The 19,230-nt window shown below is 51.8% G+C and overlaps 1 protein-coding gene across 2 annotated transcripts; it reads left to right on the top strand.

The window, feature by feature from the left end:
- The first annotated feature begins 5 nt into the window (after positions 1–5).
- tpra (translocated promoter region a, nuclear basket protein) lies at positions 6–19,230 on the top strand. Of its 2 annotated transcripts, none has more exons than XM_048989983.1 (51): positions 6–280; positions 842–946; positions 1,030–1,103; positions 1,250–1,346; positions 1,677–1,780; positions 1,867–2,031; positions 2,165–2,257; positions 2,344–2,424; positions 2,619–2,706; positions 2,785–2,925; positions 3,030–3,127; positions 3,243–3,440; positions 3,980–4,087; positions 4,174–4,403; positions 4,509–4,672; positions 4,782–4,921; positions 5,582–5,730; positions 6,209–6,371; positions 6,464–6,598; positions 7,041–7,181; positions 7,267–7,435; positions 8,119–8,285; positions 8,532–8,684; positions 8,893–9,009; positions 9,085–9,288; positions 9,378–9,565; positions 9,653–9,800; positions 9,877–10,014; positions 10,225–10,356; positions 10,443–10,573; positions 10,975–11,185; positions 11,317–11,463; positions 12,081–12,279; positions 12,386–12,582; positions 12,662–12,735; positions 12,826–13,022; positions 13,112–13,366; positions 13,818–13,972; positions 14,065–14,151; positions 14,234–14,446; positions 14,723–14,836; positions 15,533–15,623; positions 15,709–15,902; positions 15,988–16,059; positions 16,148–16,239; positions 16,344–16,450; positions 16,865–16,927; positions 17,420–17,573; positions 17,648–17,760; positions 18,411–18,536; positions 18,940–19,230. In XM_048989983.1, exons 1-51 carry the CDS (start codon positions 130–132, stop codon positions 18,993–18,995), a joined length of 7,089 nt encoding a protein of 2,362 aa, XP_048845940.1. In that variant the 5' UTR covers positions 6–129; the 3' UTR covers positions 18,996–19,230. The 2 variants fall into 2 exon arrangements, with proteins under 2 accessions (XP_048845940.1, XP_048845939.1); XM_048989982.1 differs by having other exon boundaries at positions 16,829–16,927.

Here is a 19,230-nt window from a genome sequence, read left to right as displayed (position 1 = left end):
CTTCCGTCGCTTGCGGAAGTCGTGTGGGTTTCGGGTCCGCTACATTTCTCGCTCGTGAAAGTAGAATCCGGCGGTATTTTTCCAACAAGAAGCTAGCGGCCCATCGTTCGGACCGACAACCGGGCGAAGATGGCGGCGCTCCTACTGCAAATTCTCGAGCGATCTGAGGTTTCTAAGCTCCCGAAGGCTGTTCAAAATAAACTGGAAAAGTTTTTCACTGACCAGCAGTCTGAGATAGACTCCCTCAAATCATGCCATGAGCGATTCAAAGTAGACAGTGGTAAGTCGCTGTTTTGGCTAGGAGGCAATGGATTATTCAGTAACGTATTAATAGGTTATACGATGGAAATGAATTTATTAACTAGACTATGCTGTATTGAAATGGTTTTATTGTGAAATTTACATATATATCTGGCGCGAAGATAGTCAAACACGCAGGCCTCGACCATCTCCCGAATTATCTTTTCTGGTTTGTCTTTCTGCCTGTAACTAAGAAAAACTTTTACTCTTGTTTTTCACTAGGCACCCAATAAAACGAGCTGAATTTCTGTTTTAATGCATGTAGCTCCGTGCCTGGTGAATGGTAAATGACTAAGCAATAAGCATAATTAAGAGCTTTATACAGCAGTCGGTGCGCAACCGGTGTCTCCGACGTTGATTATCGTTTGCGGTTATAAAACATGGTTAAAGTTACACCCGGTTGCCAGTTTACCATGTTATGTCAGTTCCTAACAGAATAATATTAGAACAAGTATCCTTCTGGTGATAGAGTTTAGCTTGAGTTATGGGGAGAACTCGTCCATGCTTCAGCTCTGTGTGCTGTCTGTTGTCACACCCACAGAGCAGCAATATTTCGAAGTTGATAAGCGACTGTCACAGAATCAGGAGCGCCTGGTGTTACAGACTCAGGAATACAACAAACTCAAAGAAGACCTCGCCAGACTTTGTAAGTGTCTGCGTAGCTGATCGTGGGACTTATTATATAATCTGAAATATGGCTCCAGCTGTATAAACTATTGTTTTTTGCAGCTGAGGAATTGAAAACCTTGAAAGATAAAAACAAGGAGCATGAGACGTCGGAAGAGAAGCTTTCATCAGAGCAGGTGAAGATATGAAAGGACTTTTTGCTATCTGTCAGTTCAGGACAGATTAGTAACATGCACTCAAATGTCATGCAGGATGTACGTGCTGAAGATTAAAGATCTAGAACTAATCAGGGCAATTTCCACCTTTGACTTTTCTTTTCTAGAATGCTATGTCGAAGGCGATGTATGAGCTGGAGGCAGAAAAACGAGAACTGGTCCGAACCCTTGAGAAGAGATCTCAAGAAGTGGAACATCTCAGTGGTGTGTTATCACATCTTAAAGGTTTTTCAGGTCCAGAAAGTAAAAATCCAGGCAAAGATTGTTTCATCCAACCACTTGAGTATAGTTTCAGTCACAGAGTACTCAACTGGTTGGTTGAAACAAAATCTTGGTCTGGATGTTTGCTTTCTGTACCTGAAATATCCGCCCCTGTATATAAAAGATGGTCTTAGCTTGCCAAATCAAGGAGAACTCAAGGATGACCATTATTCTTGTTATTGGATGGCAGATTTTTGCATGTTTTTTTTTTTTTTTCCATTGAAATTGCTGTTTACATCTGACGGCTGGAACGTTGTTGGGTCCATGTTTCAGAGGATCTGAAGCGTCTCAATGACAAGCTTGTGGAAACCAATGCCGAGAAGATGGAGCTCCAGCTGAAGTTGGATGAGCTTCAGTCCTCTGAGGTATCGATCAAGGTGAGTTTATGGTCCTCTCTGTGCTTTTGCCATTTGCCACGCAAAGGCTTTAAAACTGAGAGCTCTGATTTGTGATTGTGCCACAGTACCGTGAGAAGAGGTTGGAGCAGGAGAAGGAGCTTCTCCAGAACCAGACCACCTGGTTGAACTCTGAGCTCAAGGCTAAAACTGAGGAGCTCCTTTCCATCTCCCGGGAGAAGGGCAACGAGATTCTCGAGCTCAAGTGTACCCTGGAGGACAAGAAGGATGAGGTGCCATAGCTTCTCATGAATTCATGTCATAGCTTCTCATGCCTTTGAAGTCTCTCTTGACTTTGGTTAAAAGTAATACTTCTTCCTGGACATGTTGCATGAATATCACTTATGTCGTGTTTTGTCCTTGCAGGTGAACAGACTTCAAGACCAAGTCACGGGCTTAAAAAATTCCAACGAGAACTTCCAGAAACAAGCTGAGGACTTGATGATGAAGTTGAAAGAGGTCGATGCTCTACTCTGTTGCTTCATGGCTGCATGCAAGTTAATCTGAATACGCACTTCTCAACAAGTCCACTTTTATCACTTTAGGTGAAAGACCAGCAGTCCTCCATGGAAGAGAAGTTCAGGAATGAGTTAAATGCACACATAAAGCTGACCACTTTATACAAGGTAAGACGCAACAAAGGTAAGATTGCTAGAGTGAATTGGAAGACCACTCCATTTATGTGTTGACATGCCCTATTTTATTAAATATCTCCTGCATGGCCAGAAGGTGGTGCCTTTTCCAGTGCAATTGCCACCCTTTGAATGTCTATATATGTAATATATTCTTGAGCACTGATTGGGGACATTCCTGTTAATAGGGTGCAGCATCTGATTCTGAGTCCAAGAGCGAGGAGCTGAGTCGTGCTGTAGAGGAGCTCCACAAGCTGCTGAAGGAGGCAGGAGAGGGTAAGTGTGATGTCCGCCATCTTCCCGTGAATGCCGTAACGTGGATGCCTGACTCACGCCCAGCTTCTCATCCGACAGCCAACAAAGCCACTGAGGGGCGCCTGGCCGAGGCTGTGGCTTCCAAGGAGAAGGTGGAGGTAGAGCTGAAGGAGAAGATCACCAGCTTGGAGAAGGAGCTGGAGAATGCCAACACGCTGCTCTCGGATTCCAAGCGCAAAGGTGAACGATTCCCGCTGGGCGTTATGACTGAGTGGCAATGGAAGCCGACATGTCTACCGCGGGAGGGGGGCGTGACGACGATTTTTGCATGTGGCTTTTTCTAGCGGGTGTCGCCGTGCTCACTGAGGAAGAGCTGACCACTATGTCTCCCACCGCTGCCGCCGTGGCCAAGATAGTGAAACCTGGCATGAAATTTACAGAGGTAGGAATCTGATCCCAGAGAGAATCCTTACCAGTTGAGGTCACTAGGCTTTTTTTTTTTTTCCCTCAAATATGAGAATCATTGCTTCAAGTGAATTAACCTCTTACGTCCCTAGCTGTATAATGCCTATGTGGAGGCCCAGGACCAGTTGCAGCTGGAGCGGCTGGAGAACAAGCGCGTGAACCAGTACCTGGACGAGATCGTGCAGGAGGTCGAGGCCAAGGCGCCCATCTTGAAGAGACAGCGTGAGGAGTACGAGCGCATGCAGAAGTCTGTGGCCAACCTGTCCGCCAAGCTGGAGCAGGCCATGAAGGTGAGTGGCTTCCTCAGTCGCCGCGGTGACCTGTGATACTGGACTTTCCTACCTTGCTTCTGGAGGAATAAACTATGTCAGACCACTTATTCTGATTGGTGAGTAGCGGATGGAGCCCATCACAATTCGCACAGAGCAGATGTAAACCCTGGATGGGATGCCATCCCATTACAAGGCACATACAGAGAAGCACACTCAAGCACGTTCATACACTATAAGCACTGACTTATCGATGCCTGTCTTTGGACTGAGGGAGGAAAACATGCAAGCTTCAGCCACACGGTGAAGGTGGGATTTGAACCCACAGCCCTGAATTTGTGAAGTCACAGTCCCTCCCACTGAGCCACCCTGTCACCCTGAGGGTTTTTGTTTAATCAGTGTAGATAAGCTCAGCCAAGTCGGTGTATCGTCTTAACAGTGTGAAGATTCTAAGGAGTGAAACCTGCTTATACTTTGGAAGCTCCCGTTTCAGAGTTCCAGTCTGAAACAGTTCCTGTGTCAGTTCTGCAAAACGAGTTGGACCTTTTTCATGTTCGCAGGAGGTGCATCGCTTACAGAAGGAGACTGATGAAGCTAACAAGCGTACCTCTGTCCTGGAGAGGGAGAACCAGAGATTCGAGCTGCAGGTCACCGACCTGTCTCAGCAGGTGTGTTAATGCGAACCTCTTCGTCGCGCCAAAAATGCAGTGTCGGGATTTCTAAGCTTACTGAACCCGAGTCCACCACTCCGCAGATCCGCGTTCTCCTGATTGAGCTGGAGGAGGCCCGGGGCAACCATGTAGTCCGCGAGCATACAGACATCAGCTCTGCCGACATCAGCAGCAGCTCTGAGGTCATCACCCAGCGCCTGGTCACCTTCCGCAGTGTAGAGGAGTTGCAGCAGCAGAACCAGCGCCTCCTAGTGGCGCTGCGGGACCTGGGCGAAGCGCGAGAGAAGGAGGAGCTGGAAGCCACAACTTCGAGGTATAGGGGTGGCAGTTTGTGAATTGCAGTTTCCCAGCCCCGCTAAATCACCCCCTAGCCGAGGGTTTCTGCTTAGGCCGACGAGCTCTCTGCCGCCCCCTGCAGGAAGACAGAATTGGAGCAAAGTCTGGAGAAAGCACAGCGGGAGCTGGAGCAGCTACGCGAGCAGCGGAGCCACCAGATGCAGTTGACGGAGTCCATCGTGCGCCAGAGGGACATGTATCGCATCCTGCTGGCCCAGACCACGGGGGTCAGCTTCCCGGTGCAGGGTGAGCACTTCCCGCTGACCTTTACCTGCCATATGCAGCGAGTACAGAAAGATGCTTCTGTGGGTGTAGCGTCAGTTCTGCGATATTCACTTTGCAAGCTGTGTTTCAGGCCCCACCCTGGAGGTGCCTCCGGTGACGTCCACCCCCCGTCGCTCTCCGGGTGTCACTCCCATCCGCCCCACGCCAGTGAAGGCGGGCACCGCTGTACAGCCCACGGAAGCTGTGGAGGCCAAGGCTGCACTCAAGCAGGTATCTCTACCTCGAAGGCTGATTTATTTAATTGGTGATATATTTAATCACGCAATTGAAACAGGCAAAAAAAGACCATTTGACATAGGACTCGATAAATGTATACTATATTTGCGCTGCTCTAAATTTCCCGTAGACAAATTCGGAAAAATGTGGAGCCGCTACAGTGTCACTTTTTATGATGAAAAGAAGTTAGTCTCTGTACTACTTTTGACTTGTTTTAGTCTTGTAAAGTACGAATAAACTTAGAGATCAATAAAATACGGTATTATTATTATTAATATTAATATTCGCTCCCATAAAAAAATAAAAACTACTACATGCTACTAAGCTAACCAGTCACATTTCTTGCAGTCTGTGTCACAGCGATGTGTAGCTAAATGTCTGGGGATGTGCACGTCAGGCTATGGCGTAGGCTGCGGTGTAGCATCCCCTGCTATGCTGAACTCATGGCGTTGATTCGGCACAAAAATCAGCTTTAACTTATCTAAAATTCTTGCTGGTATTTCACGTACAGTTCCAGTGTGTACCACTTGAGGGCAGTATTCGCTTTCTGTATTGTTGGCCGCTGAGTTTTATTTACCCTGACAACAATGCTTATGTATAGTATTTACAGATAAATATTGTTGAGATACTGATAGCTAATGTGTCCTAATGTAGCTGCAGGAGGTCTTCAACACCTACAAGAAGGAAAAGGCTGAAAATGACAAGATCCTCAATGAGCAAAATGAGAAGCTTCAAGAGCAGGTGTCAGAGCTTCGCTCCCAGAACGCCAAGATATCTACACAGCTGGAGTTTGCTTCCAAGCGGTAAGACGATCCCCGGCCCCTCGGGAGTGCCTGGTACGGTCCAGGTGTTGCCATGGCTCATCGGGGTTTGCAGATGTGTATTTAGGTAGCAGCTGGTGTCCTGCGTAATGATGGTATTGTTTTCGCCAGTTTGGTTCCTGCCCTGGCTCTTCATCTGTGGAGTTTGCATGTTCATCCCATGTTTGTGTTGGTTTCCTTTCACAGTCCAATGACATCGGGTTAGGTTAGTTAATATTTTTGGATTGTGATGAGCTGGTGCCCCATGCTGGGTTATTCTCTGTCTTGCACCAGTAGCTTCTGGGACCCCCACAACCATGCTTAGGACAAGTAGGTTCAGGTGAAGGATGAATGGTGTCCTTGGATTACCTCTGGCTACTGCTTGTTTGATGGACTTCCTGTTGAAAATGTCCTTAACTCGTGCCCTATGCTTCCTGGAAGAAGGTGGTGATTCATTTTACCCCCCCCCCCCCCCCCCCAGTTACGAAATGCTACAGGATAACGTGGATGGCTACCGGCGTGAAATCGCATCGCTGCGGGAGAAGATCCAGAAGATGAGCACCACTGCGCAGAAGCACGAGCAGATCATCCACACCATGACACAGGACCTGCGTGTGGCCAACGAGAAGCTGGCGGTGGCTGAGGTGGGGTTCCGGGCTGCGTTGCAGTCGGGGTGTGGGGCACGCCGCTCTGTCCGGAACGGGTGTGGAGAACGCTGTTGCTCCCCATCTTCTAGGTTCGTGGGGAGAACCTGAGAAAGGAGCGAGACATGCTGAAGATGGTGGAGTCCAGGCTGACGCAGGAGAAGGAGTCCATCCTCACCGAACAGCGTGGCCAGAACCTGCTGCTGACCAACCTCAAGTCCATCCAGGTACATAGTTGCTGTTGGCATCACGAGGATTCCATGTGTTGGTTCAGTAGTTAGAGGTTTACAGTCCAAAGGCAGGGAGTCTTCTGCTGTTCCTCAGCTGATACTTCTGCGCTCCAAGCCGCTGTTTAGTTACACCTTTTCTGACAGCTGAACTTTTTTCATTAGAGGGTTTCTGGATGGAGGCTGTACTTCTGGTTTTATGGGACTTGACCCAACTCTGTCCCTGCTGTTGAGCCGCAGGCCTTAATCGCTATCTGTCATGCCATTGAGCCAAGAGACTTTTATGGGCGGCAGAATCAACTTAACATCACTTAACCGAGGTTAAGTGGGTAGATGCATCAACCGCTTGACCTTAAGGCTGTGGAGTTTGTGAAGTACTGGGCGTGGCTGCTTTCCCCTGGAGTCTCTTATGACGCGAGCCTCTGTCCCGTGCCCCTGGAAGCTGACCCTGGAGCGTGCGGAGACCGAGACAAAGCAGCGGCTCTGCAACCAGATCGAGCGTTTGGAGCGTGAGGTGGCTCAGCTGAAGAAGAAGCTGGAGCAGGAGGTGGAGCAGCGGCACATGCTGGGACGCAGTCAGGACGTACGCACTCCATCCGCCGCCCCCCCCCCCGTTGCCATGGCCGCTCCATCAGTCCGGCTCACCTCGCCTCTTCCCGCCCACACAGATGCAGCTTCTCGATGCCCGGAAGCAGCTGGAGGCCCAGAACGCGATGCACCAACAGACCAAGGAGCTGCTGAAGACGGCCGAGCAGCAGATCAGCACGCTGAGGCAGCAGCTGGGCAACGCCGAGAGTCAGATAGCATCTAGGCCGCCTCAGGGGGCTGGCCTTAAAGGTGAGCGCCGCACTTAAAGGTACTCGTCTTCAGCTGTACCACTGACCGACACGGTCAGAAAACGAAACTGCGGCGTTTCTCAATTCCAAGAACGCGAAGATCATACTTGTGGTCTTGGCAAGACCTTTCTTGCTAACTTGCCTCTCAAGAACGAACTTGGGCCGCAGTGAATCATGGGATTGGTATCGTTTGGCATGGATGCAACCCGTGCGTCCTTGATTTTTGGGGAGGGGCAACAGCGACATCCAGGGATTCTTGTTCCATCCTCTGCACTTCTGTTCCTGAGTATCGGAACGGTTCTTCGGCAATGGAAGATGATGTAAGACGGGTGCATGAGAACGCAAGTAAGCATTTCGAGGAACCTCTTTGGCCTTTAAGTGAAAGAAACTGTAAACCTCACAGCTTTAAATGACTTTTAAAGCATCTTTTCTAAATTACAGTCAGTAACTCGCATTTCTGTTTATTCAGCAGCGCTTCCCTCATAACTATTTTCACCTGCTCACTTCAAGTATGAAAGTAGGCCAGTCTTTCATCCCGCAGGAATAGGATGTTACTGTTTGGAAAAACTAATAAAAACCGGGATTCCAAGCGGCATGTGGTACCGATCTTGTGCCGTCGCCGCAGGCTTTCACAGAAGCACTCCCGTCAGTTTTGTACTCTCACGGTGCGGTTGTTCTTCCCAGGCCCTGATGGTTTGGACCAGGATGCGGAGGAGCTGCGCATCCGCCTCCGGCAGGCTGAGGAGCAGGTGGGTGACCTGACCGAGCGTCTGGAGAACACCACCAGCAACGTGGAGCAGTACCGGGCTATGGTTCTCAGCCTGGAGGAGTCCCTCAGCAAGGAGAAACAGGTACAGCCATCCTTTAGTGCTCTTGTGACCAATGCATTCTTGGCTCTCATGCCCCATTATAGTTTTTGAGAGCTTTAATGCTCAACTTTTTACTTTTAATTTGCTGATATTTACTTCACTGGTATGCATTCTCAGTGCTGTCCATCAAGAAACCCGTTAGTGTCCCGTTTTGAGATTAAGGCGGCTCACGTTAGCACAAGTAGTGTGACAAGATGTCAGACACTGCCGCCCTCTCGTGTCTGACAGGTGACGGAACAGGCACGCTCGGTGATGGAGGGCCGCCTGAAAGAAGCCCAGGAATATCACAAGCAGTTGGAGAAGAGGCTCATGGAGGCGGAGAAGGAGAAGCAGGAGCTGCAGGAGGAGAAGCACAAAGCCGTTGAAGCCATTGAGCAGCAGGTGATGTTGTTACCGTTGCCTTTTTAATAGAGGTCTACATGTGCATCTCTCCCCTGAGGACGTTATACATTGAAGTCTACTATTTGGTGAACTTTACTGTAACTAATAATGGTGTTTTTGGTGATTTATTTTTTTTGCTGTACTGGTGTTAAAGCTGAAGCCATAATCGGTTGGTAGATGTTTAGAGATCTTCCTCATTGTCCATCAGATGAACGAGCTGAAGAAGAACCTGCGAAACATCCAATCTGAGCTCCAGGACGCCCTCCAGAGGGCGGCGCTGGCAGCTTCCCAGGAGCAGCAGGCCACACAAGATAGTCAGCAACAGGTATGGTGGTCCGCGGGGATGTTGCCATGGGATGTTGCCATGGGATGTTGCCATGACGACTGCGTTGGGCCATAGGCCAAGCTGGCAGCAGAGGCCCAGAACAAGTACGAGCGGGAGCTGATGCTGCACGCGGCCGATGTGGAGGCACTCCAGGCCGCCAAGAAGCAGGCGATGCAGGTCACCCAGATGCGGCAGCAGCTGGAGGAGAGGGCTCAGCGGGCCAGCGCACAGCTCCTGGAGGCACGCATCTCCTGGGAGGAGCAGGAGAAGATGCTTAAGGTACCTGATGGGCCGGGGGTGGGGCCCTTCAGGGACACTACACCCCTAACGCCATGCCTGTCATAACACCGGCTCGTCCACTTGCTCAGGAAGAGGTGGTCAAGCTCACGGGCCGTGCGGAGGACCTGCAGAAGCAGAACAACCTTCTCCACGAGCAGATTGAGAGTCTAAGCAGCAAGATGGTGGCGTCGGCCCAGCAGGCGGCCACTGAGAGCCCTCTGAACGTGTCGCTTACCGAGGAAGGGAAGTCCCAGGAGCAGATCCTGGAGATTCTCAGGTAAGCGGAATTCTGATGGGTTTGCGATGGCCGTGTACTTCTCTGGTGTGCTTCAGAGGAAGTGTACCTCTGCTCGTTATCCGTCAGGTTCGTGCGTCGGGAGAAGGAGATCGCAGAGACCAGGTTCGAGGTGGCCCAGGTGGAGAGCCTGCGGTACCGCCAGAGGGTGGAGCACCTGGAGCGGGAGCTGAAGGAGCTGCAGGACAGCCTTAACGCCGAGCGGGAAAAGTTTCAGGTGAGGCAGCCAAACCATACGGCTGGTTGACAGCACAGCTAGGGTCTTGATGTTCACCCCAACTTCTGTATGACAGGTGACGGCCAAGACTTTGGCACAGCATGATGAACTGATGAAGAAGACTGAGACCATGAACGTTCTGGTGGAGACCAACAAGATGCTGCGGGAGGAGAAGGACAGGGTAGAGCAGGAGCTGCAGCAGACTCAGGCCAAGGCAAGGCTCTTCGTGAAGTCTTGGTGTTGCTGAATATGCGTACCTGACCATACATGATCTCGCGTATCGTTTTTACGGCATCCTGCATTGCCGAGGACCAGTTCCAATACTAGGAACAGAAGTTGAGAGGACAGTAAAAATCCAGCTGCTTTGATCCCAAACTCTACAGAATAGTTTCTCAGTGCTAATCCTTGTCATTGTTTTTTTCAGGTGCGTAAGCTGGAGGCCGACATCATGCCCCTGCAGGAGTCCAACGCAGAGCTGAGCGAGAAGAGCGGCATGCTCCAAGCCGAGAAGAAGCTGTTGGAGGAGGACATCAAGCGCTGGAAGGACAGAACTCAGGTGAGAGTCGCCTCAGAGTCTCCGGCATGCGCAGGACCCTCCCCTATTACCCGGTGGGCTTGGCTTGAACACAGGGTGTCTTGCAGCACCTGGTGAGTCAGCAGAAGGACACGGATCCAGAGGAGTACAAGAAGCTGCACTCCGAGAGGGAGGCCCACCTGAAGCGCATCCAGCAGCTGACGGAGGAGATCGGGAAGCTGAAGACTGAGGTTGCCAGGTCAGTCAGGGACTCTTAGGGCTGGGTGGTATCATGTCTATTATACAGCACATGCATGATGATCACTAGGGCTCCAGATGATGGGCGATATATTTACCCAGACGCCAAAGACGTTGGTGGTGTGGCAGTATTTTGTGGACGGAAATAAACATCTGTATAGTACCAAAACTCTGGCATCCGGCCATATGCGTCGTCTGTCATCTGAAGCCCTGGTGATAATTGCACGTGTGCGATACGATATCAATATTGTATCGCCTGGGCCTGTCCGCATTAATCGATAAAATCCCAAACGACTACCGTAGATTGGCTAACTCATGGATACGGGTTTGTGTTTTTTCACCATTGAACCGCGCGATGTACCCTAGAGGCGAGCCATCTACAAATGTTCTGTCATCTCACAGAACCCATGCCTCCGTGACCACTGGGCAGAGCCAGGCGAAAACCCTGCAGGAGAACCTGGGGAAGATGACCTCCGAAAGGGACAACCTGAAGAAGGAGCTGGAGGTTAAGGTCTCGGACATCCAGGAGAAGGCGAAGACCATCACACAGGTGAAGAAGATCGGCCGCAGATACAAGACCCAGTACGAGGAGCTGAAGGCTCAGCACGATAAGGTAAGTGGGCGCGTTCCTGTGTGCCGCCTGCCGTGTCCCTGCTGCTGCTTTTGGCAACGTTTTGCATTTCCTCTGAAATAAATAGTCTTCAGATGTCCAGTAAAAGATAGACACGCTAACGTGCTTTGCAGATGGTGGCCGACGCCGCAGCCAAGCCAGCGGAGGAGGCGGAAGCTCAGCAGGCATCTGCTCAAGAGATTCAGGCCCTGAGAAACTCCCTTAACCAGGCGGAGGCCAAGAGCAGAGAGCTGGAGGGCCAGGTGGAAGGCCTGCAGAAAGTAAGCGCCCCCCCCCATGTTGGAGGCTGTTGTCTCTAAGCCTGTCGTCTTTGTCACCTGGCACTTTGTGTGACCACGCTCAGCTAAAATGGGGCATGTTGGTTATAAATATGCTGTGACTTCCTGCTTCAGCTTTTGCGCTGCCGTGGCATCCTGCTGTCAGTGACACTGGGAACTGCACTGGCAGAGTCAGGCTGCAGTGATGTGGTATTTTAAATATAAATGCAGTTAGCATCTAACCAAGTGTAAGTAGTGTGTGTGTTTGTGTATGTAAAATATGTATATATAATATTCATATATGTATAAAATACGGTATTTTAAATGTTATGCCTAAAATAGTGGTTATATGCAAGTCCAGCATAAGCTGCAGTCAGGAAGTACAGAGTATGATTGGATGCAGTGGTACACATGGATGCAGTGGTACACATGCAAGCTGGAGATGTAAATTATGCGAAAATGAGCAGTTAGTGCAGCAAGTTTTTATACAGTGACTTTATACTGTTAGTGGGTTGTTACTCCAGAAAATGGAGGTATGGGTTCTACCCAGGACTTTGACCAATGGCAGCACCCAGGTGGGCCCCCCCCCCCACTCCGGATAATGCGGTCGTCTCTGCCAGGTGGCAGGAGAGCGCGAGGGGGAGCTGCACGGTCTGCAGGAGCAGGTGGGCAAGCTGCAGACAGAACTGGGCCGCCTGCGGCAGGAGATACAGGAGAAGTCTGCACAGGAGGAGCAGCTGCGGCAGCAGATGGCCGAGAAGGAGGAGAAGACCAAGAAGGTCATCATGGGGGCCAAGCAGAAGATCAGTCAGCTGAATGGTAAGGTTGGTCACCCCCTGACTGCCTGGCGGGTGTGCTACATGCACTGGCCCACGTCACTCGGCCTCCGCCTCCTCTCCGATCCCTTTCCTCTCCCTTGTTTCAGCCACCAAGGAGCAGTTCCAGAAGGAGGCAGAGGAGCTGAAGCAGCAGCGGGAAGAGCTGGAAGTGCGCATGAGCGCGCTGAAGTCGCAGTACGAGGGCCGTCTGTGCCGGCAGGAGCGGGAGCTGCGGGAGCTGCGAGGCCAGCAGGAGAGGCACAGCGAGCAGCGGGATGAGCCCCCGGAGCAGGGCCCCAGCAAGGTGTGTGGGGGAGGGGGAGAGGAGCACCGCGAGGGCCCCCGAGGGTCAATGAACTGACAGCGAGGTCGTCTCCTTTCAGGTTCAGGAGCAGCAGCGGCCAGCGGACCAGAGGCAGATCACCCTGAAGAGCACGCCTGCCGCTGACAGGGGGAGGTGAGCTCCGGCGTGACGGACAGGGGGCGGGCTTTCCATTAACACCGTAAGGAGAGCTTTACCGTTATTTTTCCCCCTCATCCAATCAAGCGCAAGCACCTCCGAGCCGCCGACGGCCAACATCAAGCCCACCCCGGTGGCGGCCACCCCCAGCAAGCCGTCTGCCATCCCTGGCAACAAGTCGACCCCCAGGGCCAGCATCCGGCCCATTTTCACGCCGGCCTCCGTCTCTACGCCGACGCCCACAGCCACCGTCATGCCCACCACCCAAGTGGAGACGCAGGAAGGCGAGTCCTGCCGCAGAGTGCCGGTGCAAAGGTGGGCGGGGACGGTCATCATGGTGCTAATGGCTCCTCCCCCTTCTCCCCACCAATAGCCTTGCAGCCAGCGGAGGGCCCAGTGGAGCACGTGACGGTGTTCGGCAGCGCCAGCGGCTCCGTGCGCTCCACCAGCCCCAACGTGCAGACCACCCTGGCACAGCCCATGCTCGCACCGCAGCCTCCTCCCACACAGGCCACGGCATTTGTGCAGCCCACCCAGCAGACCCCGCAGCTGGAGAGCACCACCCAGGAGCCCCTGCCCAGCACGCAGGTGGAGAGGCCCTCCACCTCCACCGCTGTCTTCGGCACAGGTCCGCATTTCGCAGTAAAAATGATGCCCATGGTTTTCTTTCAACCAACCGGTTGAGTCCTCAGTGACTCTCACTCTTGGTTGGTTGAGACTAAATCGTGTTTTTGGATTTTCACTTTCTGGACCTGTGGTAGGTTGGAAAGCATTGTGTCTGGGGTCACAGTGCCTGTAAGTGTGGGTCTTTGTCCTATATGAGCTATCAAAACATACCACCTTCATTTTAAAGGTGCTTCGTAATAGAATAGCATCATGCCCCCGTTTTTAGCTCGGCATAGAAAGCAAAGGCTAGCTTTTGTAGCTCTCACCTGGGCAGTGGCGTAAACGGTTAGCGTAGCATTGTCTTGGCAAACAGACCAGGGAATAGCTATAGGAGCTCCGCATACCTCTTTTTATGTCAGACTGGCTCTGTTGGATAAGTGTGATTTCCCCCCCCCCCCCCCCCCCCCCCGCAGTGTCTGCTACCCCGGGCACCTCCATGTCCAAACGACCTCGCGAGGAGGAGCAAGAGGGACAGACAGACACTGCGGAAACCACTCAGGAGGAATCCACTGATGTGCCCTTGTCCAAGAAGGTTCGGATCATCCAGAGGGTTGACCCAGAGCCCGAGGTGAGTTGTCGTCCCCCCCCCCCCCCCCCGGGACTTGGGCCTACCCAGCTATTTCCTTTATGGCTCCATGGCTGTCTGGTGCTCTTCTGCAGGAAGAGGTGATGGCAGAGGATGCCGGCGAGAGCGAGGGCGAGGGCGAGGTGCCAGGGGAGACTCAGGAAGATCCCGATGCCAGTCAGGTAGTGGGTGCGGCAGGGATGGTGGCGTCTTCTTGGCGGGGGCGCGGTCGGTGACTAACCCTGTACCTGTGGACGCATGCAGCTGGCAGCAGAGGAGGAGTACAGCCCCGGCCTGGATGACGGGGATAGGGAGCCCGGGCCGCCGTCGCGGGCATGCCCCGCCGAGCCCGTGCCGCAGGTCTCCGAGTCCCAGCTCAGCTCCCACGACTCGCCGGACGAGCAGCGGCCGCGCGAGGTCATCATCATCGATACGGACTCTGACAGTGAGGAAGAGGAGGAAGAGGAGGGTGAGCAGGTAGGCTTAACCTGGAAGCCGACCTGCAACGGCACTCTCTGCTTTTTTTTTTTTTTTTTTATAAACCTTAAACCACGGAGCCCTAGATCCAATCCACGGCCCCCCTACCAATAACACACGATCACAAAAGTGACTAAGCAGCTACCCCCCCACTTGCCCCAGGTTATTAACCCGTTCTCTTGATGCATTTGTATAACGGGAGTTTAAAATTTTTTTTTTTAACTGTTCATATAAAAAATTGATTTCTGATTCCCCCCCCCCTCCTTTCTTGTGGAGTATGAGGAGGAAGAAGAGGAGGGGGACGAAGATGATGTGGCATGCATGGGTGATGAGAGCAATGAGGGAAGCGGTAGCGGGGTCACCAACGAGCCGTACGAGGGTGATGCAGAGGTGAGCTCATCAGACTGGGACCCGTGAGTACCGACAGCCATCGCCATGGCGATTAGGGTCTCTGTGATCGACGTCTTCGGTGGGAAGCAGACCTGAGTACATGGGCCAGCGTGGATGGGGATTGTGGGGAAAATGTATTTTTCAGGTGCTGACAGGGTAGTGGGTCTGAAGTGTGGACATGGCTACCCTCTCAGTGCCATTTTCAGGGCATTTGTATGAGGAAGCAGGTGTTGGCAGCTGTTCTAAAAATAACACAAAACAAGAAACGCACAGTCAGCAAATGTGTATAAAAAGCCTTGTACTTGGCTGGCAAAGTTCAGATCGCATTTTGGCAGAAACAGCTATCACCCTCTGTCATTTAAAGAGCTTAATTAAATGGTTCACAACCAAATGCCCATTGCAGGGGTGTCAAACTGCAGTCCTGGGGGCCGGTGCCCTGTGTAGCTTAATTCTTTCTCTGTTTCACCACAAATGATTCAGCTCAAGAGCTGTGTGGTAATTAGCACAAGGAGTTAGATCAGGTGTGTTAAATGAGGGGAAAACCCAAAAATGTGATCTGATTGGTCTCTCGGGCGTCACATGGTGCTACGTGGACAAATGAGCGACGCATTAAGTGCCAGCTTCATGTGACAGACTTGCATCAGTTCCCATCAATAGGTGTTATGGTCACAGCTGTGGGCGTCGCCTGCCTTTCAGGCCGCGGAGGTTTCAGACCCAGCGACAGAGCAGGAGGAGAGCTTGGGGGCGCCCGACTCGAACCCGAAGCAGGCCGACTCCCAGACGAGCGGTAAGAGTGTCCGTTGGCCTCGTACATTATTTGCGCGGTCAAAAAAAATAGTGACACCCCCCCACCCCCCGCAATCTCCTGTAAGGTGAGGGCAGCAGTAGTACCACGGAGCTGTTTCCTGGGGAACCCCCACGTGAGCAGCAGCCAGCCCCCACCACCACCACCCCTGATCGTCAGCCAGCCCGGCCGCCTCAGTCGCCACGGCGACCACCCCACCCCCTGCCCCCCCGGCTTTACATTCAGCCCCCAGCCCAGGAGTTGGGACCTCCCCTAGGCCAGGTAACTGCATCCATCCTTCATCCCTGTAGCCAGCATCCTGTCGTCCTTTTCGGTGCGTATTGACCTCCCCATTCCCCCTCCGCAGCGACAGACAACGGCCCCAAACCGCCGGCAGTCAGTGAGCCGGGGGCAGCTAACCCCCGGGATCAGCAACATGGTAAGTGCTCAGGCTATCGGCATTGTGGGTTCCTTGGGAAACTCCCACCTGACCCACCTGTTTCTCCATGCCCCCCCCCCCCCCACAGCAAAACTTCTTTGACGATGACGACAGGATGGTTCCCAGCACGCCCACCTTGGTGGTGCCTCTCCGTACAGATGGATTCGCCGAGGCCATCCAGTAAGCAACTTCCCGTTTCGTTACTTGCCGCCATTTTTCTTTTTCTCCCCTCTGTTCCTTTAAGAGTGCAGACCGTGACCGAACTGGTTCCCCTCTGCTCCCAGTTCTCCCCAGGTGGCCGGGGTTTCCCGCTTCCGCTTCGGCCTGTCTGAAGACGTGCCTCAGTCCAGCTCCTCCAACTCTGACCTGAGTCAGCTAGCATCACAAGGAGGTGAAACCACTGGTCCACAAATCCTGACTCTGAAATTGCTTTGTCTGCAGCCTGCTGTGTCAGTATACTTATTACTATGTGTTACACCAGCTTGTGGGAAAACTCCCCACTGAAATGTAAGATGTTGTAGGAACATTGTCAAATCAAAGGGTTTTTAACTCATTGGTGTATGAGTTTAGTTGTGTCAAGTCAGGGAATCAGTCGCATTGATTTCCTCTACAGACAGGAAGTGCTTGTTAAACGGCTGTGCATTTAGTGCTGCAGCGGGGGTGGGGTGGTCAGAACCTGGCTGGCTTTCTGCGCTTGGCTTTTTTGCACTTTGGCCTGTCGAACTGTGTACTGAGAGAGACGTCACCTGGACCCAAATCCGCTCTGTAGGTCTAGGAATGTACGAAAGTCCCCTGTTCCTTGCAGCACACGAAGAGGACTCTGGGGGGCGTAGTGTCCCCACCACGCCGCTGCAGGTGGCTGCCCCAGGTGAGTTGGTTGTCAGACTGTCAAAGTCCTCAAAGTGATCATGTTCTTATCCAGTGTTTCCCGATGCGGTCCTCAGGATCCCGTAGCCTCCCTGCCAGACGGTCCACATTTTTGCGGGACCTGGAGGGAGCGAAAATGTGGACTGTCTGTGGGTCCCCGAGGAGTGGATTGGGGAAACACTGATCTTATCAGTACTTTTTAGACACAATGACCATCCGTTACAGGAGTTTACTGCCTCGCCTTGTCTTCCGAGCTGCACATACGAGTGTGACTAAATATGGCTCATTTACTAGCCATTATGGTCTTTCCTACAGGCTGGGAGCTTAGAACTGGAGTATGTGGTGTGATTGGAGTATATTTCTGTCCAGTCTTACAGTAAATTATTTCGTACAGATCGATGCTTGATTTGCGCACAGTCACCCCCTACTGAGAGGCGCGTCCGTCCCTCTCCCCGCCCTTCTGAGCAAAGCCGTGTGCTCTGGTGTTTTTCAGTGACCGTCTTCACGGAAAGCCACTCGTCAGACGCGGCAGAGAGCGCCTCCCAGTCAGTCCCCATGGTGACCACGTCCACAGCCGGACCGTCCGGAGCGGAGGCGGTCGCTGGGGATGATGGCGACGAGGTCTTTATGGAGGCGGAGAGTGAGGGGTGAGTGGACGCCCCCCCTGCAGGCTGATGGGTCTGGTGGGCGGCGCCGTGTTTATCTGCTGTTGCTCCATCAGAACCACCGGGCCTGAGGTATCCCTGGAGAGCCAGGCCGAGATGGACTCGGCGCAACCTTCTGACGATGGCAACCTCCCATCCACCAGTCAGGAGCCCACCTCCAGCTCTGCAGGTGCTTTCTATTCATTTACTTCATTTATGGGATTTGAATCTTCTAGACATGATCAGAATATATGCCATTATATATATATATATATATATATATATATATATATATATATATATATATATATATATATATATATATATATATATATATATATATTACACACACACAAAAATATGTGTCTATATGTGTATATATGTATGTATATGCATCTTCACCACAGCCTTCCTCTTCGTTATAGCTGCACTGTGCATGCCGGATAGCTGCGTCATGCCCTTGCATTCATCCCGATTTTTCCATTTAGCCTTTTCACTCACTGGTAGCTTTGTCTGGTTCTCTGTGCGCAAAGCACTGCGGTATCAGATCTGATAAAGTGAAAGTTTCCCTGGGTGGAGCCGAGTTGACGTAAGAGGTGCGTGCCTGTGGTGGGGCTGTGTCCAGGTTTACGGGCCCTACGTGGGCTTCCGGCATTTGAAGGCCCCTGGAGCCTATTCTCCATGCCTGCATGGACCAGAACACTTTGGCTCTTCCTGTGTGGGAACGAGCTCTGGCGTGACTGCGCCGCATGTCTCTACTCGCAGCACGCTTCCTGTTTTTTTTAAAAATTTTTTTTTAATTTCCCCCCCGCCCCTCCCCCAATCTTTCCACTTCCCCAGACACGAGCAGCAGCAGCAGCAACGCCAGCGGCAGTGGCGGACAGCTCCGGCATTCAGGGCGTCCCGTGCCACAGCACCAGCTCCCCCCACGGCCTGGACCCCGAGGCAGGCAGCTTATCCGGAGAGGCGAGTGTCATCCTTCCCACTTAGTCTATACCCCCCCCCCCCCCATTCCATTCACTCTCCACAGCTATAGACATCCACACATCATCCTCCCTAACGAAGTTCCTTTTCAGCCTCTTGCCTGAGGGACTGACTGTCTTCAATCCTAAAGTCGGCTGATTGCCCTCCGATTTCAGGCCATTAATTAGACGGCAGACGGATTTGAAAGCATTTAAGTTTATTGGAACAGGAAGCACATCAGGGAAATAAAAAAAATAATAAAATAAACCCCACAAACTCAGCCTTAGTGCCAACAATGATCTGATTTTAATCTCATACCTAGAAAGGTTCTTCTTGCAGCAATAAGGATTTCCAGTGCAGCATTCCAGCAACTATCCCATTTAAATGGTTGCTCTCTGTCCCACAGGCATGACGTATCCGCGAGGCGGATGGGGACAGTTCACCAGAGGAAATATGCGATAACATCTCAGCCCTGTGCTTAAGAAGAACCACATCAGTCTAGAATTCCGATCGTGCTTGAAGCCTTCATTACAGATCTTTTGTTTTGTTTTTTTATTTTTATTTTAATCAGCATAATTATGCTTAAAGCATTGGTGTATTTTTTTTGTTTTTTCTTTTTACTTTTGTCTGTGCGTAATCCTTACGAAGCAGATGAAACCAAGTTTAATTTTATTAATAAAAACTGAGGATGGTGGGA

Source organism: Brienomyrus brachyistius, chromosome 21 (genome assembly GCF_023856365.1).
Source record: "Brienomyrus brachyistius isolate T26 chromosome 21, BBRACH_0.4, whole genome shotgun sequence".
NCBI lineage: Eukaryota > Metazoa > Chordata > Actinopteri > Osteoglossiformes > Mormyridae > Brienomyrus > Brienomyrus brachyistius.
Note: the sequence above shows the minus strand (reverse complement) of the source record. Positions and strands in the feature narration are given on the sequence as shown.